The 23,514-nt window shown below is 43.1% G+C and overlaps 1 protein-coding gene and 1 long non-coding RNA gene across 4 annotated transcripts in view; one reads left to right on the top strand and one right to left on the bottom strand.

Annotated features, from left to right (window-relative positions):
* The first annotated feature begins 451 nt into the window (after window positions 1–451).
* CEP162 (centrosomal protein 162) overlaps window positions 452–23,514 on the top strand; it is a 54,351-nt gene continuing 31,288 nt past the window's right edge. The window contains exons 1-10 of one of the 2 annotated variants that reach the window (XM_038761333.1): window positions 452–546; window positions 7,602–7,706; window positions 13,702–13,837; window positions 14,567–14,662; window positions 16,737–16,886; window positions 17,261–17,447; window positions 18,913–18,974; window positions 20,539–20,657; window positions 21,193–21,223; window positions 21,351–21,470. In XM_038761333.1, the coding sequence (XP_038617261.1) occupies window positions 7,650–7,706; window positions 13,702–13,837; window positions 14,567–14,662; window positions 16,737–16,886; window positions 17,261–17,447; window positions 18,913–18,974; window positions 20,539–20,657; window positions 21,193–21,223; window positions 21,351–21,470 (958 nt within the window). In that variant the 5' untranslated portion in view covers window positions 452–546; window positions 7,602–7,649. The remainder of the gene's footprint in view (window positions 547–7,601; window positions 7,707–13,701; window positions 13,838–14,566; window positions 14,663–16,736; window positions 16,887–17,260; window positions 17,448–18,912; window positions 18,975–20,538; window positions 20,658–21,192; window positions 21,224–21,350; window positions 21,471–23,514) is intronic. The other variant, XM_038761334.1, reaches the window with a different exon arrangement.
* LOC119940936 overlaps window positions 21,766–23,514 on the bottom strand; it is a 28,899-nt gene continuing 27,150 nt past the window's right edge. For both annotated transcript variants that reach the window (XR_005455068.1, XR_005455069.1), the window contains exon 5: window positions 21,766–22,008. This is a non-coding gene — a long non-coding RNA (uncharacterized LOC119940936). The remainder of the gene's footprint in view (window positions 22,009–23,514) is intronic.

The raw sequence follows: 23,514 nt of genomic DNA, 5'->3' as shown, positions 1-23,514 counted from the left end.
ATATAACCTTCAACATGTTCATTTTCTAACTCCACTGTTTCGTAAAAGGTAGTCGGTGAAGTTAGCAAATGCGAGTGGCATGTGATCAATCAATCAGTCATATTTATTGAGTGCTTACTGTGTGCAGAGCACTGTACTAAGCGCTTGGGCAGTACAAGTTGGCAACATATAGAGACAGTCCCTACCCAACAGTGGGCTCACAGTCTAAAAGGATCATGAAGGCATGGTGAGCTTAAGCAAACCTTAAACACACCAAACAATTCTCACTCATCTCTGATTCAAGACTAAATTTTTGTGAACATTCATAAATCAAATATTTGCTGTAGACAATACATTAAACTGAAGAATAAAAATGCTGATGGAAAGTAGAATAGGATACTAATTGAGATGTGGATTTCAGGATCCTTTGGATGAAGCGCTGTGACGGAATCTGCCTGCGTGTCCCCACGCTGGGTGACTGATCAGAGCCCCAGGACCAGGACTGATCCCCATCTGCAGAGAAGTGAAAATGGAACCAAGTGAAAGCAATTCTGAGCCTCAGAGCATGTAAGTTGTGCCTTGCAGTATCAACCAGCACTCTAGAAATGTTGCAATAATGGTGTGTAATAGTCTTGTACTTCTGTTGGCTGTAGGAGTAATAGGAGTAGCTGGATTGTCCTGAATTGGGTGCAATGCACTGTGCTAATTGCTTGGAAAGAACCAAACAGAAGTTATATTCCCTTGCCAATAAGAAATTTATGCTTGATGTGGGGAGACAGGCATATATGGTTGTACATATTTATTTATGGTTGTACATATTTATTACTCTATTTATTTATTTATTTATTTATTTATTTTACTTGTACATTTCTATCCTACTTATTTTATTTTGTTAGTATGTTTGGTTCTGTTCTCTGTCTCCCCCTTTTAGACTGTGAGCCCACTGTTGGGTAGGGACTGTCTCTATGTGATGCCAATTTGTACTTCCCAAGTGCTTAGTACAGTGCTCTGCACATAGTAAGCGCTCAATAAATACGATTGATTGATTGATATAAGTATTTCCAAAGTAGTCAAATGTAGAATTGAACAAACATATGCATATACATATGTGTGTGTGTGTGTGTGTGTGTGTATATATGTATAGATCCATAACAAACATATATATGTATATACATATATATGTGTGTGTGTGTGTATATATGTATAGGTATATATATATATAAAGTGCTGATAATAGGTATAAGTAGTACATGAGTGCTTTAGATGGCTTATGGGGTTTATGTCATTTAGGGTGCTGTAAATTAATCTGGGCAAGCATGTCAGAAGAAGTGGAATTCCAGAGGAGCTTTGAATATGGGAAGGGCCATTGTTTATCAGAGACCATAAGCTTGTTGAGGGCAGGGAACCTGTCTGCCAACTCTGTTATGTTTTCCCAAGCGCTAGTACAGAGCAGACACAGAAAGCGCTCAGTAAATACCATTGATGTTGGTGAAGGAGTTTTAAGCCCTGGGAACAGGGTGAAGGGTTGGAGGCAGGAGTACATTTAGATTAGCCCAGAAAGAACAAAGAGAGAGAGTTGAAGAGTAATAGGTGAAAGGAGCAGGTATGCAAGGTGAGGTGAGTTGATGGAATCCGTTGGATTTTCTCAACGAACTAGAATTAGTGCTGTGCATGCAGAAAATGCTCAAATGCTGCCGCTTACACTGGGTACCCTCAAAAAAACCACCGGACAGATTGATGGGTTGCTGACTTTACTGATTGTGATCCCGGCACTTATTTATAGTCTATTGGAGACAGCAGACACAATCGGGCAAATATGCCATAGTTAAGAGTGGGAGAGTAGATGCAATATAAAAAAATGAGTCAGCAGCAAATTATCGGTACCCAACTGAGGCATGGCAATGATAAGTGACCCGTGGTATTTTAATCCCTTGGGCAAATATAAATAAATAAGTCCAGTTAATGTGTTAAAAAATTTTAGACCGTTTATTGCACGTTCACCTTCAAACTTTGACACGATTTTTAAAACTTTTCAAAAAATGTCCATATACATATGAACCAAATGCTTTTATATGGCTTAGTGGTATGGTTTAGTAATAATAATAATAATGGCATTTATTAAGCGCTTACTATGTGCAAAGCACTGTTCTAAGCGCTGAGGAGGTTACAAGGTGATCAGGTTGTCCCACGGGGGGGCTCACAGTCTTCATCCCCATTTTACAGGTGAGTTAACTGAGGCACAGAGAAGTTAAGTGACTTGCCCAAAGTCACACAGCTGACAATTGGCAGAGCCGAGATTTGAACTCACGACCTCTGACGCCAAAGCCCGGGCTCTTACCACTGAGCCACACTGTTTAGTAGATAGAGTATGGCTCTGGGAGTCAGAAGGACCTGGGTTCTCATCCCGACTCCGCCACTGGTCTGCTGTGTGACCTTGGGCAACTCACTTAACTTCTCTGGTCCTCAGTTTCATCATCTGTAAAATGGGGATTAAGAGTTTGAGCCCCCTGTGGAACAGAAACTGTGTCCAACCTGATTAACTTGTATAATAGTAATGATGATGGCATTTGTTAAGCGCTTTCTATGTGACAAGCACTGTTCTAAGTGCTGGATCCACCCCAGAGCTTAATACAGTGCTTGGCACATAGTAAGCGCTCAACAAAATACCATAATTATTATCATTATTATGACTCTGTTGCAGCATGCTTAGCGGAAGAGCCACGGGCTTGGGAGTCAAATGATATGGGTTCTAATCCCAGCTCTGCCACTGGTCTGCTGTATGACCTTGGGCAAGTCACTTAACTTCTCTGTGCCTCAGTTCCCTCCTCTATAAAAGGGGAATTAAGAGTTTGAGTCCCTTGTGGGACAGGAACTGTGTCCAACCCGGTTAACTTGTATAATAATAATAACGATGTTATTTGTTAAGCGCTTACTATGTGCCAAGCACTGTTCTAAGCACTGAACCTACCCCAGTGTTCAGTATAGTGCTTGGCACGTAGTACACGCTCAACAAGTACCACAATTTATTATTGAGACTGTGAGCCCCATGTGGGACAGGGAATGTGTCCAACCCAATGTACTTGTATCAACCCCAGCGCCTAGTACAGTGCTTGGCTAAGAAGCAGCATGGCTCAGTGGAGAGAGCCTGGGCTTGGGAGTCAGAGGTCATGGGTTCAAATCTCGGCCCCACCGCTTGTCAGCTGTGTGACTTTGGGCAAGTCACTTAACTTCACTGTGCCTCAGTTTCCTCATCTGTAAAATGGGGATTAAGATTGTGAGCCCCATGTGGGACAACCTGATCACCTTGTATCCCCCCAGTGCTTAGAAAAGTGCATTGCACATAGTAAGCACTTAATAAATGCCATTATTATTATTATTATTATTATTAAACAATTACCACAATCTATTATTGAGACTGCGAGCCCCATGTGGGACAGGGAATGTGTCCAACCCAATATACCTGTATCTACCCCAGCGCTTAGTACAGTGCTTGGAACATAGTAAGTGCTTAACAAAATACCATAATTATTATCATTATAAGGAGTCTATTGCAGCATGCTTAGTGGAAGAGCACGGGCTTGGGAGTCAAAGGTGATGGGTTCTATTCCTGCCTTTGCCGCTTGTCTGCCATGTGACCTTGGGCAAGCCACTTGACTTCTCTGTGCCTCAGTTCCCTCATCTGTAAAATGGGGATGAAGACTGTGAGCCCCACGTGGGACAACCTGATTACCCTGTTATCTGCCCCAGCGCTTAGAACAGTGCTTAGCACACAGGAAGGGCTTTACAAACACCATCGTTATTGTTATTATGATTTATAAGCGAAGCTCCTCCACGGAAATGCCCCCCACGGCGCGGATGCATTCTTTTATCCTTTATTATTTGCTAAGCGTGTACTATCTTCTAGACTGTGAGCCCGCTGTTGGGTAGGGACCATCTCTAGATGTTGCCAACTTGTGCTTGAGAAGCACAAGAGAAGCAGCGTGGCTCAGTGGAAAAGAGCACGGGCTTCGGAGTCAAAGGTCATGGGTTCAAATTCCGGCTCTGCCAATTGTCAGCTGTGTGATTTTGGGCAAGTCACTTAACTTCTTTGGGCCTCAGTTACCTCATCTGTAAAATGGGGATTAAGATTGTGAGCCCCCCGTGGGACAACCGGATCACCTTGGAACCTCCCCAGCGCTTAGAACGGTGCTTTGCACATAGTAAGTGCTTAATAAATGCCATTATAGAGAAGCAGCGAGGCTCAGTGGAAAGAGCCCGGGCTTTGGAGGCAGAGGTCATGGGTTTGAATCCCGGCTCCGCCACATGTCTGCTGTGTGACCTTGGGCAAGTCATTTAACTTCTCTGAGCCTCAGTTCCTTCATCTGTAAAATGGGGATTAAGACTGTGAGCCCCCCCATGGGACAACCTGATCACCTTGGAACCTCCCCAGCGCTTAGAACGGTGCTTTGCACATAGCGCTTAATAAATGCCATCATTATTATTATTATTATTATCATTATTATTATTATTATTTTCTAGACTGTGAGCCCACTGTTGAGTAGGGACTGTCTCTATGCGTTGCCGACTTGTACTTCCCAAGCACTTAGTACAGCGCTGTGCACACAGTAAGCGCTCAAGAAATACTATTGACTGATTGATTGTGCTTCCCAAGCGCTTAGTACAGTGCTCTGCACACAGGAAGCGCTCAATAAATACGATTGAGTGAATCTCCCCCTCGTCCCCCTCTCCATCCCCCCATCTTACCTCCTTCCCTTCCCCACAGCACCTGTATATATGTATATATGGTTGTACATATTTATTACTCTATTTATTTATTTATTTATTTATTTATTTTACTTGTACATCTCTATCCTATTTATTTTATTTCGTTGGTATGTTTGGTTTTGTTCTCTGTCTCCCCCTTTTAGACTGGGAGCCCACTGTTGGGTAGGGACTGTCTCTGTGTGTTGCCAATTTGTACTTCCCAAGCGCTTAGTACAGTGCTCTGCACACAGTAAGCGCTCAATAAATACGATTGATTGATTGATTGATGAATATGTGTCAAACACTGGTCTAACAGAGCAGGGGCTTGGGGCGAAGGCAGGGCCGCAGCCTAGAGGGCCGGCGCGCGGTCACGTGACAACCGGGGGGTCACGTGGCCCCGTCGCGGGTCACGTGGGGTCCGCGTGATCGCCCGACCTCGGCGCGGCGGCCAATGGGGAGCGTTCCCGCGGGTCACGTGGCCGCCCCTCGCCTACGCGCCGGCCGTTAGGACGGTTTCCATGGTAACGCCCCGGACCCGAGATGAAGCCGCCTCAGAGGCAAGTTGGGCCCCGGGCGGGAGGGACCAAGGCGGCCTCCTCCCTCGTCCACAGCGTTTTCATCATCATCATTATAATGATGGCATTTATTAGGCGCTTACTATGTGCAAAGCACTGTTCTAAGCGCTGGTGGGGGGGATACAGGGCGATCAGGCTGTCCCACGTGCGGCTCACAGTCATCATCAATCATCATCATCATCAATCGTATTTACTGAGCTATTACTGTGTGCAGAGCACTGTACTAAGCGCTTGGGAAGTACAAGTTGGCAACATCTAGAGACAGTCCCTACCCAACAGTGGGCTCACAGTCTCAAAGGGGGAGACAGAGAACAAACCAAACATACTAACAAAATAAAATAAATAGAATAGATATGTACAAAATAAATAAATAAATAAATAGAGTAATAAATCTGTACAAACATATATACATATATGCAGGTGCTGTGGGGAAGGGAAGGAGGTAAGATGGGGGGGTGGAGAGGTGGACGAGGGGGAGAGTCTTCATCCCCATTTTACAGATGAGGTCACTGAGGCCCAAGACAAGTCAAGTGACGTGCCCAAAGTCACACAGCTATCAAGTGGCTCCCTAATAATAACAATAGCATTTATTAAGTGCTTACTATGTGCAAAGCAATCAGTTGTATTGAGCGTTTACTGTGTGCAGAGCACTGTACTAAGCGCTTGGGAGGTACAAGTTGGCAACATATAGAGACAGTGCCTACCCATCAGTGGGCTAACAGTCTAGAAGCACTGTTCTAAGCGCTGGGGGGGGATACAGGGTGATCAGGCTGTCCCACGTGGGGCTCACAGCCTTCATCCCCATTTTACAGGTGAGGTCACTGAGGCCCAAGACAAGTCAAGTGACTTGCCCAAAGTCACACAGCTCTCAAGTGGCTCCCTAATAATAATAATAGCATTTATTAAGTGCTTACTATGTGCAAAGCAGTCAATCGTATTGAGTGTTTACTGTGTGCGAGAGCACTGTACTAAGCGCTTGGGAGGTACAAGTTGGCAACATATACAGACGGTGCCTACCCAACAGTGGGCTCACAGTCTAGAAGCACTGTTCTAAGCGCTGGGGGGGATACAAGGTGATCAGGTTGTCCCACGTGGGGCTCACAGTCTTCATCCCCATTTTACAGGTGAGGTCACTGAGGCCCAGACAAGTTAAGTGACGTGCCCAAAGTCACACAGCTATCAAGTGGCTATCTATCTCCCAAATAATAATAATAATAGCATTTATTAAGCGCTTACTATGTGCAAAGCACTGTTCTAAGCGCTGGGGAGGTTACAGGGTGATCAGGTTGTCCCACGTGGGGCTCACAGTCTCTATCCCCATTTTACAGATGAGGTAACTGAGGCCCAGAGAAGTTAAGTGACTTACCCAAAGTCACACAGCTGACAATTGGCAGAGCCGGGGTTTGAACCCATGACCTCTGACTCCAAAGCCCGGGATCTCCACTGAGCCACGCTGCTTCTCTATGTTTTTGTCTATGAGTGATTTATTGTGCTCTCCAAGTGCTTAGTACAGTGCTCAGGGCACAGTAATCAGCTTGGCCTAGTGGATACAGTATGAACCTGGGAGTCAGTAGGACCTGGGTTCTTATCCCAGCTCTGCCACTTTGCTGAGTGACCTTGGGCAAGTCACTTCTCTGTGCCTCAGTTCCCTCATCTTGTAAAACGGGGATGGAGACTGTGAGCCCCAAGTGGGACAGGGACTGTGTCCGATCTCATTTGCTTATATCCACCCCAGCACCTGGCACACAATAGCGCTTAACAGATATCACAGTTTTTATTACTGTTTATATTAATGTCCATCTCCCCCTCGAGACAGTAAGCTCTTCGTGAGCAGGGAACATATCTACCAACTCTGTTAATAATCAGTCAGTCGTATTTATTGAGCACTTACTGTGTGCAGAGCACTGTACTAAGCGCTTGCGAAGTACAAGTTGGCAACATATAGAGACAGTGCCTACCCAACAGTGGGCTCACAGTCTAAAATAATAATAATAATGGTATTTGTTAAGCGCTTACTACATGCAAAGCACTATTCTAAGCCCTGGGCACTCTCCCAGGCACTTAGTAGAGTGCTCAAAGCAGCAGTAAGCACTCAAAAATTACCAGGGATCGATTGTGTGAGAAAAAGGAACGATGTTTTGTTCACAGGTGTCCACATCTATATTTCATGGTGGACGTGTGTGCCTAAGAAAAATTGCTGTGTGTTTATTTTTAGTCACCTTTGTGGCTCACTTGTGAGCCAGTTTGATTTGCTATTTTTTGGTATATATAATTGCTTGTAACACTGTTTCTCCCTCTCTCTAGGTGTCCTATTGTGTAAATCCTTTTGAGTTCAACTAGCAGTTGGTAATTATGGCCGGTTATTCCAAAGAAGAACTTGATGAACAGTTTGAACGGTTTCTGAAGGAGGTATGTTTGTGTGTATGAGACTGACCATACGCTTTACCTCATTTTTAACGTGCTGTGATTGAGTTGAAAGTTGAATAAGCTTCATTGGGGAAATGGTATGGGATTTAGGAGGGGCAGATGGATCAAGCCATTGTCACCTCCCTTACTTCCATATCCGCCTCCTAACCTTGCCATTCTAAGGTAGGTGGCACAGAAATGCCGGACTCACCCTGACCTGTAATTTACCTTACTTTGAATGTGAACTAATGTGAACTAAACCAAGATCAGAATATATTTTTCAAGCACACATCTGGTTTCCTCTCCCATGGCATAGTGGATAGTGCATGGGTCTGGTAATCGGAAGGACCAGGGTTCTGATCCTGGCAACGCCGCTTGGCTGCTCTGATCTTGGGTAAGGCACTTCACTCCTCTATGCCTCAGTGACCCCATCTGTAAAATGGGGATTGAGACTGTGAGCTCCACGTGGGACAGGGGCTGCGTCCAACCTGATTTGCTTATATCTGCCGCAGCACTTACTACAGTGCCCAGCACATAGTAAGCACTTAATAAGTGCCACAGTTATTTTTATTATTATGATGTACATTTATTGAAGGAGAGAGCAATTCTGTACTCCCTAGAATTCCATAATAATAATTGTAGCATTTGTACAATTGTAGCATATGTGCTTACTGTGTGCCAAGCACTATGCTAAATGCTGAGGATGGATGCGATGTAGTCAGATGAGACAGAATCAATCATGTCTCCCAATTCTGTTATATTGTACTCTCCCTAGTGTTTAGTACAGTGCTCTTCTCACAGTACGCACTCAAGAAATATGATTGATAGATTGGTGGGGTGCCCAATCTATTCACAGAAATAAACGCGCACACCTAAAATTTGGAAAGATGGGGACAAACCCCTGCAGGACAACAGAAGGCTATTCTCCGCATTTACCTTGAAGTCTCCTTCCTTATCGGAAATAACTCCTCAATGGTTTCCATAGTCAGTCAGCCCAATCCACTTTATGCCCTGATGCACTGATGTGCTCTGTGGCCCTGGGCAAGTCACGTAGCCTTGTTGTACCTCAGAGTCCTCAACTGTAAAGTAGGGATGACAATGCCTGCCTCTCCCCTTATCAAGGAAGGGTGTGAGGATAAAATGAGATAACTGATGTGAAAGCACTTTGGAAAAATAAAAGCATGCTACCAAAATAATGCCAAGGTATTATTTAAATAATGCTGGGATAATACACCCGCTGGCACTTGGTGAGCCCTATAGATAAAACCAATAGGCAGCACATCGGTGACCCAAAGTTGGGTGCCCTCACTGAATTGGGACCTCAATGTGCTTGTTCAGTGTTTCAAAGGTAGACAGGGAGGTAGAAAACTGACTCCAGTGGGCCAGTTTATTTTGTCTTTCATGTGCTTCCTGTCTGTCCGTCAGTCTGAAGTTGCATGAGTATACTCAGTTCAATTTCTTAACAAGTCTTACCCCGTGGAACTGGGTAGATATGATTTCCGTAATGGTGGTGATTGAGAGCCCTTGAGTGGGCCACGGATTATCATTCTTACCTTTCCCCAGCACTTGGTAGAGTTCTCTGCGTCCAGTAGCCATCAGTGCTTGCTTAGGCTGTGAGCCCCTTGTGAGGCAGGGACTGTGTCCGACCTGATTATTTTGTATACCTCAGAGCGTAGAACAGGGCTTGACACATAGTTGGCACTCAGCAAAAACCACAGTCGTCATGTCATCATCAGTGCAGTACTCTTGTCTACGTTAGGTACCCGGGGCACCAGTAAATGGTCAATAGATACTTCAGAGTGAACAAACTGACTGCAATCCAGGACTTCTTTTGGGGGATTTGGGCCCTGCTGGTGGATATTGACTGTGGTTTGTAGGGGACAGCCTTGAAAAAATCAATTTATCTTCCCTAGTAGGCCCAGAGAGCTTGTTATGGGCCTTTACAGCTCTAGACTCTAAGCTCATTGTGGGCAGGGAAAGTTTCTGCTGTATTGTGTTATGTTGTGCTCTAACAACCGCATAGATTTTCAGTTTGGTATAGAGTTTCATGGTCTGTTCTTGAACCAAGAGCCAAAATGTCTAGCAGTTACTGATTAATTTGAAGTTGCCCTGCATTTGAGAGACGTCTCAAAGAGATTTTGAAAAGTGAATGTTTTGAAAAATCTAAGTAAAAAGCCATCTTTGAACGATTGAATTCTGTCTTTGAAAATGTCAAAACAGTACTCTATCATAGTGGGAAAGACTTTTTTTTAAAAAAGTCATTGAAGATACTAGAAATTCGAATAGACCATTATGCTAGTGGAATCTGGGAGAACTTCGTGAGTACGATAACGTGAATTTAGCCTTCCTAGATCCCTCCCAACCACTGTCTCAGGGCTTCTCCTCTCCTCTTCCCTGAGTCTTGTTCTTCCCTTTGGGGAGGAGGGTAAACTGATCCTCCTTCTCACCAAGATGGTGAGCCCCACTGCCCCCACCAAGGGCCAGGGAAACCATGTCAATCCCACCTGTTTATTCTTTTCCAGTGCTTTTCGCAGAGCATTTTCCCAGCCCTTAGTGCAGTGCTCTGCACTCAGAAAACTGTACAAATACTATTACTGTTACCCACTTTCTCTCATTAGCCCCAAGTGTCCAAGGTCACTAATGGTGCCATCAGGAGTCTTCTTTGACCTGTGGTATTGTCAGGGTCCCTACCACTGTTTCTCTGCCCGCTGTGATTACCTTCTCCCCACCGGAGGATATTTTTTGTGGCCCCCTGGGTTTGTTGGTAACATTCAGCGGTTACTGGGTGATGTCACTCATTAATGACTGGAGCACTGAGTGGCTATTTGAACCAGACAACAGGGCACATAGGTGTTTTTTTTTTTAAATATACTTCTCAGAGTGCAGTAAGAGTTGAGAAATTTCTAGGGAATTTGCTCAAAGTAGAAAACAAAAAGAAGGCCCAAGTACTCGCTTTTTCTTTGATGTGTCTAAATGATTGGGGTAGATGTCTCTATTCATCACTTGGTCACTGTAGACCAAGCTGAGATGCAGGCAAAGTTATCAACCCTCATATCCTTGAGGTCAACTTTGCAGCTGTATTCCGCAAGGGAAAATGAACCTATAAACAATCCATAGTTCTACAAGTTGGAAAGAAAAAAACAAGGAGAACTTGAAGTTTTGTATTGCCCATAAAAGATTAAAAAATTGGGGTCTTTGGAGAATTGTACTGATGCTTGCTCTCTGCATAAGTCTTTAATGTTTTTACTGCTGATTATGAAGAAATCCATTTAATTCCAGCTGGGATTTGCTTAGCTTTTGAAGGCAGATATCAAAGTTTCTTCTCTGAAAAATCTTCTCTGCCAAGCTTTCTTTTGAAAGCCCAGAGTATTCAGGGAAACTAGCTGAACTGGAACAGTCTCTGTGATCGGGCAGCTGACACGGTGGGAAGAACATGTTAGTAATTTTTTATTTCAGAGTTTTCTTTTCCAGCTGTGACTTTACAATTTGCAGTTGACAAGATGGTTGGACAGAGAAAGTTTCCAGAGCTCATTCGCAACATCTGGGGGTTTCAGTTTCTTTGGTTATGGTACTCCAAGGAGTATCTGCCTCATCCCAGGCCTTGCTCACAGAGTGGAGGATACAATGAGTCATAAAAGAAACAGCAAGTGATAACAGAACATTGCATCAAGTCCCTGTCAATAACATAAAGCTGTACAGAATCACTGAGGTCACTCGGGACTGTGTTCCCGTAATTCAGTTGTGACTGGAGTAAGGAAATTATTCTGAACTGGTCACTTATTGAGCAGATATTAGGAATGTGAAAGTACGAGAAATTTTTTTGACCGAGTTGCTTGGGAGTCGAAGTGGGCTGAACTATATGTGCTTTCCCTTCCGAGTTGCTTTCATATTTTTCCAGCTGCTCTGATTGGTTTAATAATCCAAGTGCATGGCATGTGTTGGAAGAATCCTCTTGATGGTTTTGTTTTGTTTTAGATTGTTTTCATTCTCAGTGATGGGGTTATTCCAGGTTTCTTTCAGAGTTTTGTATCAAGTGCTATCGATCTGGCTCCGAAACAGTTTTACGTGAAAATGTGGTGTAATGTGGTGTGGACCCCTGAATGTAGTCTGCAGAAACAGGAGAGGTTCCAGTGGGGATTCTGGGTTTGTTTGGTTGATGTAGTCTGAGTGGTGTAAGCTCCTTGTGGGGAGGGATCGTGGCCACCAACTGCATTGTATTGTGCATTCAGTATAGTATGCTACCTGCGGTAAGTGCACAATAAATGCCCTTGTTTGATTGATTTGAGATAGAGGAGGTACTTCCCTCTCCCTGGCTGCCACTTTGACAGCTCCAAGCTCTGTCCTTAACAGGGAGCAAAGCTTCTGAAACCAGAAGAGTCTCCCCCTATCCCACCTCCCCATCCCATCTCTCTCTCCCTCCTGACTTCTCCCACTGTCCACATCCCATCTGATAGTGCCAGAGTCATTCATCTGCGGGAACAGAATGTTTTCATGGTCCTTGGCTAGGGAAGCTAGTTTGAAAACTTCCTCTTTTCCCACTGCCTTCTGCAGTGCCCTGATTTGCCCCCTTATTCCCCCCTTCCTCAGCCCCACAGCACTTATGTGCATATCTGTAATTTATTTATGTTAATGTTTGTCTCCCCCTTTAGCCTGTGAGCTCGATGTGGGCAGGGAATATGTCTGTTATAGTGTACTCTCCCAAGCACTTAGTACAGTGCTGTGCAGCGTGGCTCACTGGAAGGAGCCCGGGCTTTGGAGTCAGAGTTCATGGGTTCAAATCCCAGCTCTTCCAATTGTCAGCTGTGTGACTTTGGGCAAGTCACTTCACTTCTCTGGGCCTCAGTTCCCTCATCTGTAAAATGGGGATTAAGACTGTGCCCCCCATGGGACAACCTGATCACCTCGTAAACTCCCCAGCGCTTAGAACAGTGCTTTGCACATAGTAAGCACTTAATAAATGTCATCATTATTATTGGTAAGTGCTCAGTAAGTGCAATTGATTGATGAATTGAAGCACTCTTCAGAGATTTTCACAAAAAATTGGAGCAAGTTTTTCTAATGCCCTAGTTTAAAATGCCAGGAGAAGCTTAATAGTTGATGTTAATCCTTTTCTTTAGCTTTATTTCTTTCAGCAGACCTGATATCAAATGGTAACTGATCATGAAAATGTGCATGATGTATTTCACAGGTCTGTCCGCCTTCCATTGCAAATGCAATAAATCTGTTTCTGTAGTATTGTACGTCAGTGTAAAGCATCTCTAATTCCTCCTATATATGCTCATAGCAGCAGCAAGTAAGACCTGTCAAAGACCCTCATCCCTTGCCTGTGGGAGCAACCCCATTTTCACTGCCAAACACTCTCTGCTGCCCGTTGTCTGGCCCGGACCATAGAGGACTCCCAACCCGAATCTCAGTAGCCTTCCTCCTCCTCTTCCTCTCTCCCTCCATTCCCCCACTCCCAAGGGCTCATTTGATCTGACATTCCAGCCTTTTGATTTCTAGCCAGCTTTGCCATCTTCTTGGGAAGAGCCAGTGGCAGGTTGCCCGCTTTAGAGGAGACCAGCTCCCCTCCCCTTTATCCAGGAGCATTCCTGCGCACCCTGACTCTCCAAAGTGGCTCCTCCCTTCTCTTCCTAATCTCTTCCTAATCTCTTCACTCTCACTCCTGCCTAACCAGGTTTGCCACTCCGAGGCTGTTGTTGTTTTTTTCCATTAATGCCATTTTTCACAAACATTTGACTGTTGTGGCTTCCGGACTAGTTCGTGTGTGTTTGCCTGGTAATATTCTCTAGTACAATGAATTCTGTCATCAAAATGCTATAGCAGCAGGCTTTCATGTAACTCAATTGAAAGGAAGTGTACATTGTTGAAACCCAGTATTGATTACTGGCTCTTGTGTTTTCCCATAAAATTCTCATTTATTTACTAAAAGGCGCACAGCCAACATATTAGAATATTTTTTTCTGACAGTAGACTTGCTGATTCATTCATTTTTCAGGATCTTTCGGATGACTCCATTGAAAGCTCGAAGACACCAAGTGTTCTGGAGTCCCTTGGGAAGCCAAGGAAAAGGAAATCGAAGAAAAAAGATCCAGCGCCGTGGTGGATAACTGAGGATGATTCTGATGATGGCGGTAAATTTTTTGTCTGTCTCTAAATCATTTTGCCCACAAGGTGCCAGTCAAGGCCTTTCTTCTGTTGTGGAGTTTTGACAAATACTCTGCAAGAAAAAAAAATTCCCCTTGACTTTTTTCTTAAGCTCTTCAGACTAAAAAGTGTATCAACCTGGGAAGAGAGAAGCGAGGAATAGAAAAGAATATTGACATAACTAAAAAAACCTAAATAACAGATGACTCTCAAGTTTCCAGTATGGCATTCGATTAGCTTTAGTTTCCTAATACTGATTTTGGTATCTGTCAACTTGTGGCTTTCTTTAGAATAGAAGTAGAATAGAAATAGTTTGGCTCTGTCGATTGAGTGAATTCAGACTGCTCTTTATTTCATCTGGTTTCAGTGGAAGTAAGCAGAGTAGCAGTAGAGCAGTATTAAATTCATCTTTTTATTCACTCAAGCTGCAATTGTGTAAAAGAGTTGATTTGCTTGATATTAAATGTTCTACTCCTTAACAAATGGAAAAATAGCAGGCAAGGTTGGAAGGAAGACACTGGTATGGAAAACAGGAAGAAAGATTTAGAAGAAGTTAAGAATACTGAATTACTTGAATGGAAAAATACCTCAGTTCTCTCTCAAATTTAATAATTTTGCAGAGATAGATGCCTGATGTTAAATATGTAGTACACTTTTATAGAAGAGTCACTGTTAACCTGTAGAGGGTTTAGAGAAAATCCCTCTCATTGCTACAGGTGGCTCACCAATTCCTGCTGCCATTTTTGAACTTGAGAAAAATGCAATCTTAAACAACAAAGGAGGAAATGTCTCTGACCCTCCAAACAGAAAAGGTAACTTAGTGTATCTGCTGTAGAAGTAAGGAGCCCATTTTAAAGGGAGCACTCTACTTTGGGAATACAAATTAGCATTTTTTCCAGTTAGGTACATTTAGGCATGGGAGAAACAAGGTGGCTTAGTGGAAAGAGCACAGGCCTGCGAGCCAGAGGATTTGGGCCTTAATCCCAGCTCCACCATGTAATTGCTGGGTGACCTTGGGCAAGTCACATAACTTCTCTGTGCCTCAGTCTCCTCATGTGTATAAGGGGGACCTGTTCTCCTTCCCCCTTAGATTGTGAGCCCAAGTGGGACAGGGATTATGTCTGATCTGGTTGAATTATATTTACCCCAGCACTTAGTGCAGTGATTTAGCAGCTAGTAAGCACTTAATTACCACAATTTTCATTATCATTATTAGAGGACATTAATCTCAGCTATACACCAGAGGGCCCTTCACTGTCATCAATCAGTCGTATTTATTGAGCACTTACTGTGAGCAGAGCACTGAACTAAGCGCTTGGAAGACTACAGTGTAACAGAGTTGATAGACATGTTTCCTGCCCACAATGAGTTTACAGTCTAGACAATGGTAAGGAATGTCACATTTTAATCCAGGATACTTTGGTAGACAGAAATAGTTGGACGCACCCTTAACCTTGGGGTGGGGGTGTGAAGGCCAGCCACCACCTTGTGTGCTCGCACACACACACTGTGGGAGAGCTTGCTGATTCAGATAATCAGAAGAAGCAGCGTGGCTCAGTGGAAAGAGCACGGGCTTTGGAGTCAGAGGTCATGGGTTCAAATCCCGGCTCCACCTACTGTCAGCTGTGTGACTTTAGGCAAGTCACTGAACTTCTCTGTGCCTCAGTTACCTCATCTGTAAAATGGGGATTAAAAAACCGTGAGCCCCCCGTGGGACAACCTGCTCACCTTGTAACCTCCCCAGCACTTAGAACAGTGCTTTGCACATAGTAAGCGCTTAACAAATACCATCATTATTATTATAATCAAACCAAAGAGCTCCTGGACTTCCTTTGTCCATCCATCAGTCAATAGGCCACACAGCTCCGGTTCGTTTAACTGGCTCCTTGATGACTCTGCCTCCTCACCTGAATTCCTGATGCCTCATAGGAAATTTTAATGGCACCGGAAGCCATCGGACCCCATTTGGAAACCTTCCAGAGGGTGTTAGGGCATTAAGTAGGAGCAGCATGGCCCAGTGGAAAAAGCACATCCCTGGAAGTCAGAGAACCTGGGTCACTTCACTTCTCTGGGTCTCATTTTTTCATCTGCAGAATGGGGATTCAATCCCTGTTCTCCCTCGTGCTTGGACTGTGAGCCCCAGTGCTTGGCATATAGTAAGCGCTTAACAAATGCCATTATTATTACTATTAACGATCATCATTATTATTATTAGAGGTTTCAGCAAGCCTGGTAGAGGAGCGGAGATGTTTCAGCGTGACCTTGGGCAAGTCACTTTCTTTGTGCCTCAGTTTCCCCATCTGTAAAAGTGGGAGTAAGCTACCTGATCTTTTTCTCCCACCTTCACTTCTTAGATTGTGAACCCCTTGTGGCAGGTAGACCGTGTCAAATCTGCTTATATTGTATCTACCCCAATGCTTAGTTCAGTGCTTGGCACATTAAATGCTTAACAGATGCCATAATTATTATCCTAATTTCCAGGAGGAGTTTGCTCCCTTTCTTCTGGCACCTCCCCTTTAAACTTGGTAAGGGCTAAGCGTCACTAGGAGGATCATAATGGTAATTAATAGTCAAAATAATAGTGTGCTTGAGGTGCTCAGACAGAGATGAAACCGTTGAGTCCCATCCCATCTGTCTCTCCCCGCCCCACACCCAGACACCTGCACACACACACACACACACACACACACACACACACACACACACACACACACACTCTCCTCCCCCCCACTTCAGAAGTGAAGGTTGCCCTCCAGCCTCCGTGTTCACATTGTGTCCAACACAAAGTTTTCTCATTCATAGTAGATGCTCATCAACACTCTCCATTGCATTCAGAATCACCTGCCCAGCAAAACACATTCATGCCACCTCGATTTCCATTTCTAGGAGTTCTTGGAGCCAGTGGGCACTTCTTGAAATCACAGAAGACTTCGCAGCCTATGGTGAAGACTGTGGTGGAAGAATCTGCTGAAATAATGCAACTCCACAAAAGCAGTGGGACATCCAACCTAAGCAGAGACAGCTTGGAAACAAATGGTAAGAGGTCTCCAAGGAAATAGGTGGTTAAGTTGTTGGCCAGTTAGTGTAGCTCCATTTAAATTGTGGGGAGAGTGGTAACCTAGACTCATGTACCTCTTTCTCGAGGAGCAGTAAGAATAGAAGAGACAACCCCATATCCCTAGAAAGATTTAGTAGGGGACAACTCAGAACTGAAACAATAGTCTCTGGAGGTGCCTTCCAGCTCATTTATATAAGTTTATTATTCTGTGGCTTCTGGGCTTTTGGGGAGAAGAAGAGGAGAGGAAGCAACAGCTGGTTTTTAATTCTCAACATTTTTATGGGGGTGTGCTTTTGAAGTTGTCATTGAAACTTCTGTGCACAGATAAAAGGAGTTTGTGTTTGTCATTTAGATTCAATTTTGGCTTCTGGGCCCAATCACAGTGCTTTTGGAATTGGACTGGATACATTGGAAGAACAAGAAGCGAAGGAAAGATTTTTGGCTAGATTTCAAAAAGGCATCACATCTACCATTGATTATTCAGGAGTAAACAAAGAACTGGATTCAAACAGCCCAACACAGTTTAAAGGTTTTTTTCGGTAATGCCAAATAACATACCCAAAAGGTTAACTCAAATGTATTATTCTTTTGCTAGTGTGGTAAGGGGAAGATTATATCGATTGCAATAGCTGATAATTGAAACTGAATTGCAAAACAGTTGATCCCAGTGCAGTGATTGAAAACAGTGTGGTCTATTGGAAGATAACAAAGTTTGTGTTTTGAGAACAAAAAATGCATTTGAATTTCTTTGTATTACATTTGCAACCTACATCTTTAGTGTTGCCTTTTAATAACTATTGAATGTTGGTACAGAAGTTCAGCTAATTAGGGTGGGTAAGTATAAAAACAGGATGCAACACTGAAAAACAGTTTACTCTCTCTCTCCTTTCTCAGAAGTCTTTTCTAAGAAGATTCCCAGTTGGATAATGCATGGTGGAAGTTCCTCAGAAAAATTGCTTTTGTTGTCATTTTGAAAACGATGTTTTAAGTTTTGTAAAATCACTTTGAGGCCAGAGAGCTGGATTTTGGAAAAAAAAATATGTTTAGACTTAATGAGCCATATTCACCCTGTTGAGAGACTGCACTGTGGCTTTAGTTGGGTGACTTTGGAAGCCACAGAAGCTTTCCCAGGGCTCTAGAGTACCATTTAAGAAGTCATTGCTTCAAGATCGGTAGAAAGTCTGGATAATTGAATTTTCCTATTTTTCAGATCTCAGTACATTTGTATTAGTTGAAGGGAGGAGGCAAAAGAAGGGTTGGTGTCTCTGCTCAAACCATGGCTCAGATTACTCTTTTAGAGTGGTTGTTCGTTTATCTTTGTGGTGATGGGGGGTCCTGGGAGTGGGGGTTAGAAGATGGAGACACCTGACTCGGTGGGAACACCAAGTCTGCATTCCCAATGGACTGGACACATCCCCAACATCTTCGCTGTGAGTTTACTGATCCTCGGTCTTGGTGGCACCCAGCTGGCAGCAACAACAATCCCAGGCAGAAATCAACTGTGGACTTTCAGGAGTCAGTCAATAAGTGGTATTTATTGAGCTCTCGCTTGGGAGAGTACAATACAGTTGGTACACACGATCCCTGTCCTCGAGGAGCTTATAGTCTAGTAGGGTAGACAGACATTAAATTACGAATAAGGGAAGCAACTGATTATAAGGATATGTACATAAGTGCTGAGGATTATCTGCACTGGGGCTCAGTCTAACATAAAACACCAGTTTTATGGGTACAGTTGAGTGCAGAACTCCAGTAAAATCCAAAGAGAGTCACAAACATTGCCATAGGAGGCTGTCTTTCCCCTGGTTCATCCACCCTTCTCAGTCCGAGAGTCTGCAGAGCCTTGGTTCTTTCCACCCGTCTCTTACATTTGCTAAATAATACAAAGGCATTTAAGAAAAGAGCATTTGGGAGATAACTGGGCAACTTATTCGTGAATATATTCAGGGGACTGTATGATGAATGTGTTTTCTGCTATTAATGAAGTGACTGTGTTTTATGCAGAAATTATGTAAAATCACCCGAAGAAGAAAATGAGGATGACTCTAAACTCGAAGAGATATCAGGTAATTCCATATTAGTCTTATTGTTAAGGCCTCCTGTCTGTTACATTTGTGTGAGACCTCAAAAAGAAATTGTTAGAGGAAAGTAGCATCAGTTTAAAAAAAAAAAAAGCCTGTACTCTAGTGAAAAAGGTACTGGACTGAGAGTGAGGAAACTGGGCATAGAGTTCTGGACTCTGATGCCCTGAGCAAATTACTTAATGATGATGAGCCTCAGTCTCTTCATCAATAAAGTGGATCATATTCCTCTCAATTGGTTTTCGTTCAGACCCTGCAGGATGTAAATAGGTACAGTCATTAGGAAATAGGGCCCTAAAATTGTCATACTGGATCAGACCAGTAGTTCATCCAGCCTCTCACAATGACATTAAAGGGATTTTGGGGGAAACAGCGTCATGACTGCCCTCCTGTACATCCGGGCTTCCACTCTTCCACTTGATGCTCCTACCCATCCCCGTACCAAAACTCTGCAGAAGTAAGGGAGGGAGGAGGACAACGGGAGAGACATCAGGTCTTCTGATTGTGTCTTAACTAGGGCGTCCTTCGGGAGGAGAACAGGGATTTTAGTTGCAATGCTTTGAGCTTATGGTATCAGTGAGGCTAATTGTCCCAACCCAGCATCACATTCCCGGTTTAGGGGGACGGGAGAAAGTAGGAAGATAGGAGAGGACATCAAGATGGCAAAGGATGCAACAGAGAGCTTGTTATAGCTGTGGGCTCTCACTTGGCCCCATCCATCCCCAGGTCAGACCTCAAATTGAGTTGGGTGATCCTGGGAATATGGGCGTTGATCAGTTATGCCTGTCTTCCGTTTGCAAGTTGGGCATTTGGGTCACAAAAGGAGAAGTGACCAAATTTAGCACTGAGACAAGAATCTGTTCTGGGGTACGGGGCTGGACCAAGTGATCTTTTGAGGTCCCGTTCAGCTCTCTTTTCCTGTATTCTCTAGTTTAGAGTCAAATTCCTCACGTGTACATCAATTGTTTCCCTTTACCCCTCAAATTATGAGTTTTTTCCCCTCCGGATACAGTCAGTATAGGCTGGAAACCTAGCCTTACGTAGAACAAAGAAATGGATCTTCTGATGCAGATAGACTTATCCTAGCAGGACAGATATGCTCCAAAAACTCGAGAACCCCACACTTTTCTGGCCACAATCATTCCTGTGGGACTGACGCTATTGCAGTTCTCGTGGGTTAGTATCTTTCCCTTCCCTTCCTCCCCATCCATCCTTTCTTTTTCAACACAGCCCAATTGCCCTATAGTTGAGGAATGGGAAATTAGTATACTGAATTGTTATATTAAAAGACTGAGCTTTTTTATTATATTAAAAGTCTTGAGTCAGGGCTATAGAAATACAGGAAATAATGGAAAAAAAAATATCCTTGGGAAGAGTAAAGTTTCATGAGCCTTTTACACAAATGAATTTTATCCAGAAAGAGCAGTGTACTAAGCACTTAATGTTTATCTGGGGGGATATGGGGTTGAAAGCTGTACTTCATTTGCAAATTAGCATGGTAGTCTGGGAATTGAATTTGGGGGAGTTGTTTAATTGTGTTCTCGTTCAGAAAAGTATAGTGACGACTTTGAAGAAGGAGATGCTATTGCGTTTTTGACTACTGAAGATGAAGAGAGTGAAGCCAAGCAAACTCCCAAATCGATAGAAAACAAAGCTATTCCAACACAGGTACATCAAAAGGTTATAGAGAACAGCATTGCTCTCTCTTTCACCACTTACAGAATGCCCTTAAAGTCAGATGTAACATACAGAGATGTTCATCAATGAAGTCAGGTTCAAGATGTCCATTGTGTGGAGAAATATCAGATTATTATATGCTTGAAATTTGACAAATAATATATACTACATACATTTCTAATCTGCCACTATGGAGTTCTAGTGTATTTTCCATTTGTGAATATCTTCATCAAACGGATTTTAGTAATAGTTTTATTTTTGAAATATTTTTTTTTCCTCAGTACACTTTGTTCAACCATACTGTACACTCTGCTCAAACTCTGCATGTGAAGTTTGTATGACATTCCTTAGTGGGAGACAGTATTTTTAGAAAATATTGTTTATAACTCTCACATGGTGTTCATACCAGCACACTATGAATTTGTATACAACACCGTGGAATAGGGGATTTTAATAACGTGTTAATATTTTTTCTTGGGGTTTTGTATCAAATTCCCTTGAATCATTTCTCCCAATCTTAATTTAGGAAGAAGAAAAAACTGGCATGCTGGCTAAAGGTAAATATTACATATTTCCTAGGGTAAGAAAAGTCTGGTTTTGTCCTCAGATTTGATTGCCAAATCCCAGAAAGCACAAAATGGTTTTACAGTCTTCCATGTTTTCCCTTTTTTTACATCCTTGTAGTCGTACTGCTCGATTCATTAGACTCAGTCGCAGACTCTCCTGTTTCCCGACAAGGCAGAACAACCCCTGAATTACCAGCACACCCAGAAGCCATCATTGATAGTGAAATGGCAGGAACAGGTAATAACACTTTTAATTTGTACACACACTTAATGCTGGTTAAATTGAAAGTAATTGGGATTTTTTTTTTCTTTTTTTTATAAATGGTATTTGTTAAGCATTTACTATGTGCCAGGCACCGTACTAAGCGCTGGGGTAGATACAAGCTATTCAGGTTGTTCACTGACCCTGTCCCACATGGGGCTCACAGTGTAATCCTCATTTTGCAGGTGAGGGAACTGAGGCACAGAGAAGTTAAGTGACTTACCCGAGGACACACAACAGACAAGTGGAGGAGACGAGATTAGAACCCAGGTCCTTCTGACTCCTAAGCCCATGCTCTATCAACTAGGTCATGCTGTTTCTCAGGCTTGTTCTTTTCTGCAACATAGATGAACCTTGACTTTACTTTGTTCTGTTAATCTTCCCCTCTTCGCTCATCTTCTCCTTTGTGGGAAAGGCTGTGCCAAGAGACTGGAAGGTTTGACAATACAATCACTTGACATGCGGTGTCACTAAAAGCTAGCAAATTTGTGGCATCAGTAGGAGATCTTCAGTGCTGTAAGAAATGCATATGGCAGAGCTGGAATCAGAACAGCTAATAGACATGATCTCTTGTCCTATTTTCCCCTGTTCTAGTTAAATTCAACTTCAGCTCGTAGACCACTCTAAGTTAAAAGGTGGTTTTATGGATAACTTGAAATTTCCTTTACTAATGAAAGTACCCGATTGTGAAATTGTTCGATTAAAGCCAGCCTTGAAATATTTCATCGCCTCTCAAAGTCTTAAACTTGTTTCTTTTGGGGACCGAGAGAACAGGCTGAATTCCGGGCAGGCATCAGCAATTATAAAATGAAATTCAAGCCCCTACTATCAACTTCATGAAAATAAGAATTTAAAAAAGAATACCCTCTTTTCACTATTTTGTCTCATCTGTATTCTTGGATACCTCTTAATGGCCCTTTCTGGGCCAGTGTGGTGATTGTTTATTGGGGTTTTTTTTTTTCAGTTTGTGTATTTGCTTTAGTGTCCTTCTTAAGTATCAAGGTCCCTCTTTCCTGCACACCCAACATAAAGCTATTTCACAAATGACTGGGGCACTTGCATCCTAAGTCTGCAATTCAGGGTGCTATATAATAGATATTGGTCTCCTCTGAGCCCAGAATGATGCTAGCTGAAGTATTGTCCTGCACACAAATGTCCTTGCACTGTTGCCAGGACAGAGGATACTGAGAGGTGTGGTGACTGTCAGCTCTAGTCTGTAAGCTTATTGTGGGCAGGGACCATGTCTACCAACTGGGTTATATTGTACGCTCCCGAGTGTTTAATACAGTGCTCTATCCACAGTAAATATGTATTCAGTGTCTTTGATTAATTGGAAAAAGCTCGTTGGAGTAAGTGGGATTTTAGGAGAGATTTGAATGTGGAAGAGCTGTGGTGTAGCTGATTTGGGGAGAGGAGTTCCAAGTCAGGAAAACAGCATGAGTGAGGGATGTAGGCGAAGAGGCAAGAGTGAGTTACAGCTAGAAAGAACAGCAAGTGAGGAGAGCAGGTAGGCAAAGTGGGCCAGATGGTGGAGAGCTGGTTGTGGAGAGATTTTGTTTGTTGCAGCAACACAGGGAAACAATGGAGCGAGCTATGATAGGCCAAGTGATGCTTTTAGGAAGGTGATCTGAGTCCTAGCATGTTCAGGATGGTATTATTTCAAAAAACAAACCAAAAAACACTCTTTGTGAACTGAAAGGGATTACTGCAATGCCTATAGAATATGAGCTGATTATTTTTCTATAATTTGATTACTAGCAAGTCGTCAAACTCCACTTGAATTACATTCTTTCTACAGTGTTGGTGCTTTCAAATCCTTTTGGGGGGTTCTAAGCTGCCTAGCATTTTAGAAAAAAATTATATTTAAGCAAGCTTTTATCTAAAGCATTTCTTTTTGCCCTGACATCATTATTTGTGGCCCACATTTCCCGTTATATCAAACAAAACTGATGTCACTAGGGGGATTAAGCAATCTACTCAATTGTACAAATGTAATATGTTGCCCCCGTGGGTGATGATA

This window comes from Tachyglossus aculeatus, chromosome 19 (assembly GCF_015852505.1).
Source record: "Tachyglossus aculeatus isolate mTacAcu1 chromosome 19, mTacAcu1.pri, whole genome shotgun sequence".
In the NCBI taxonomy this organism is placed as follows: domain Eukaryota; kingdom Metazoa; phylum Chordata; class Mammalia; order Monotremata; family Tachyglossidae; genus Tachyglossus; species Tachyglossus aculeatus.
The sequence above is the reverse complement of the archived record's forward strand: the minus strand, read 5'-3'. Positions and strand labels throughout refer to the sequence as shown.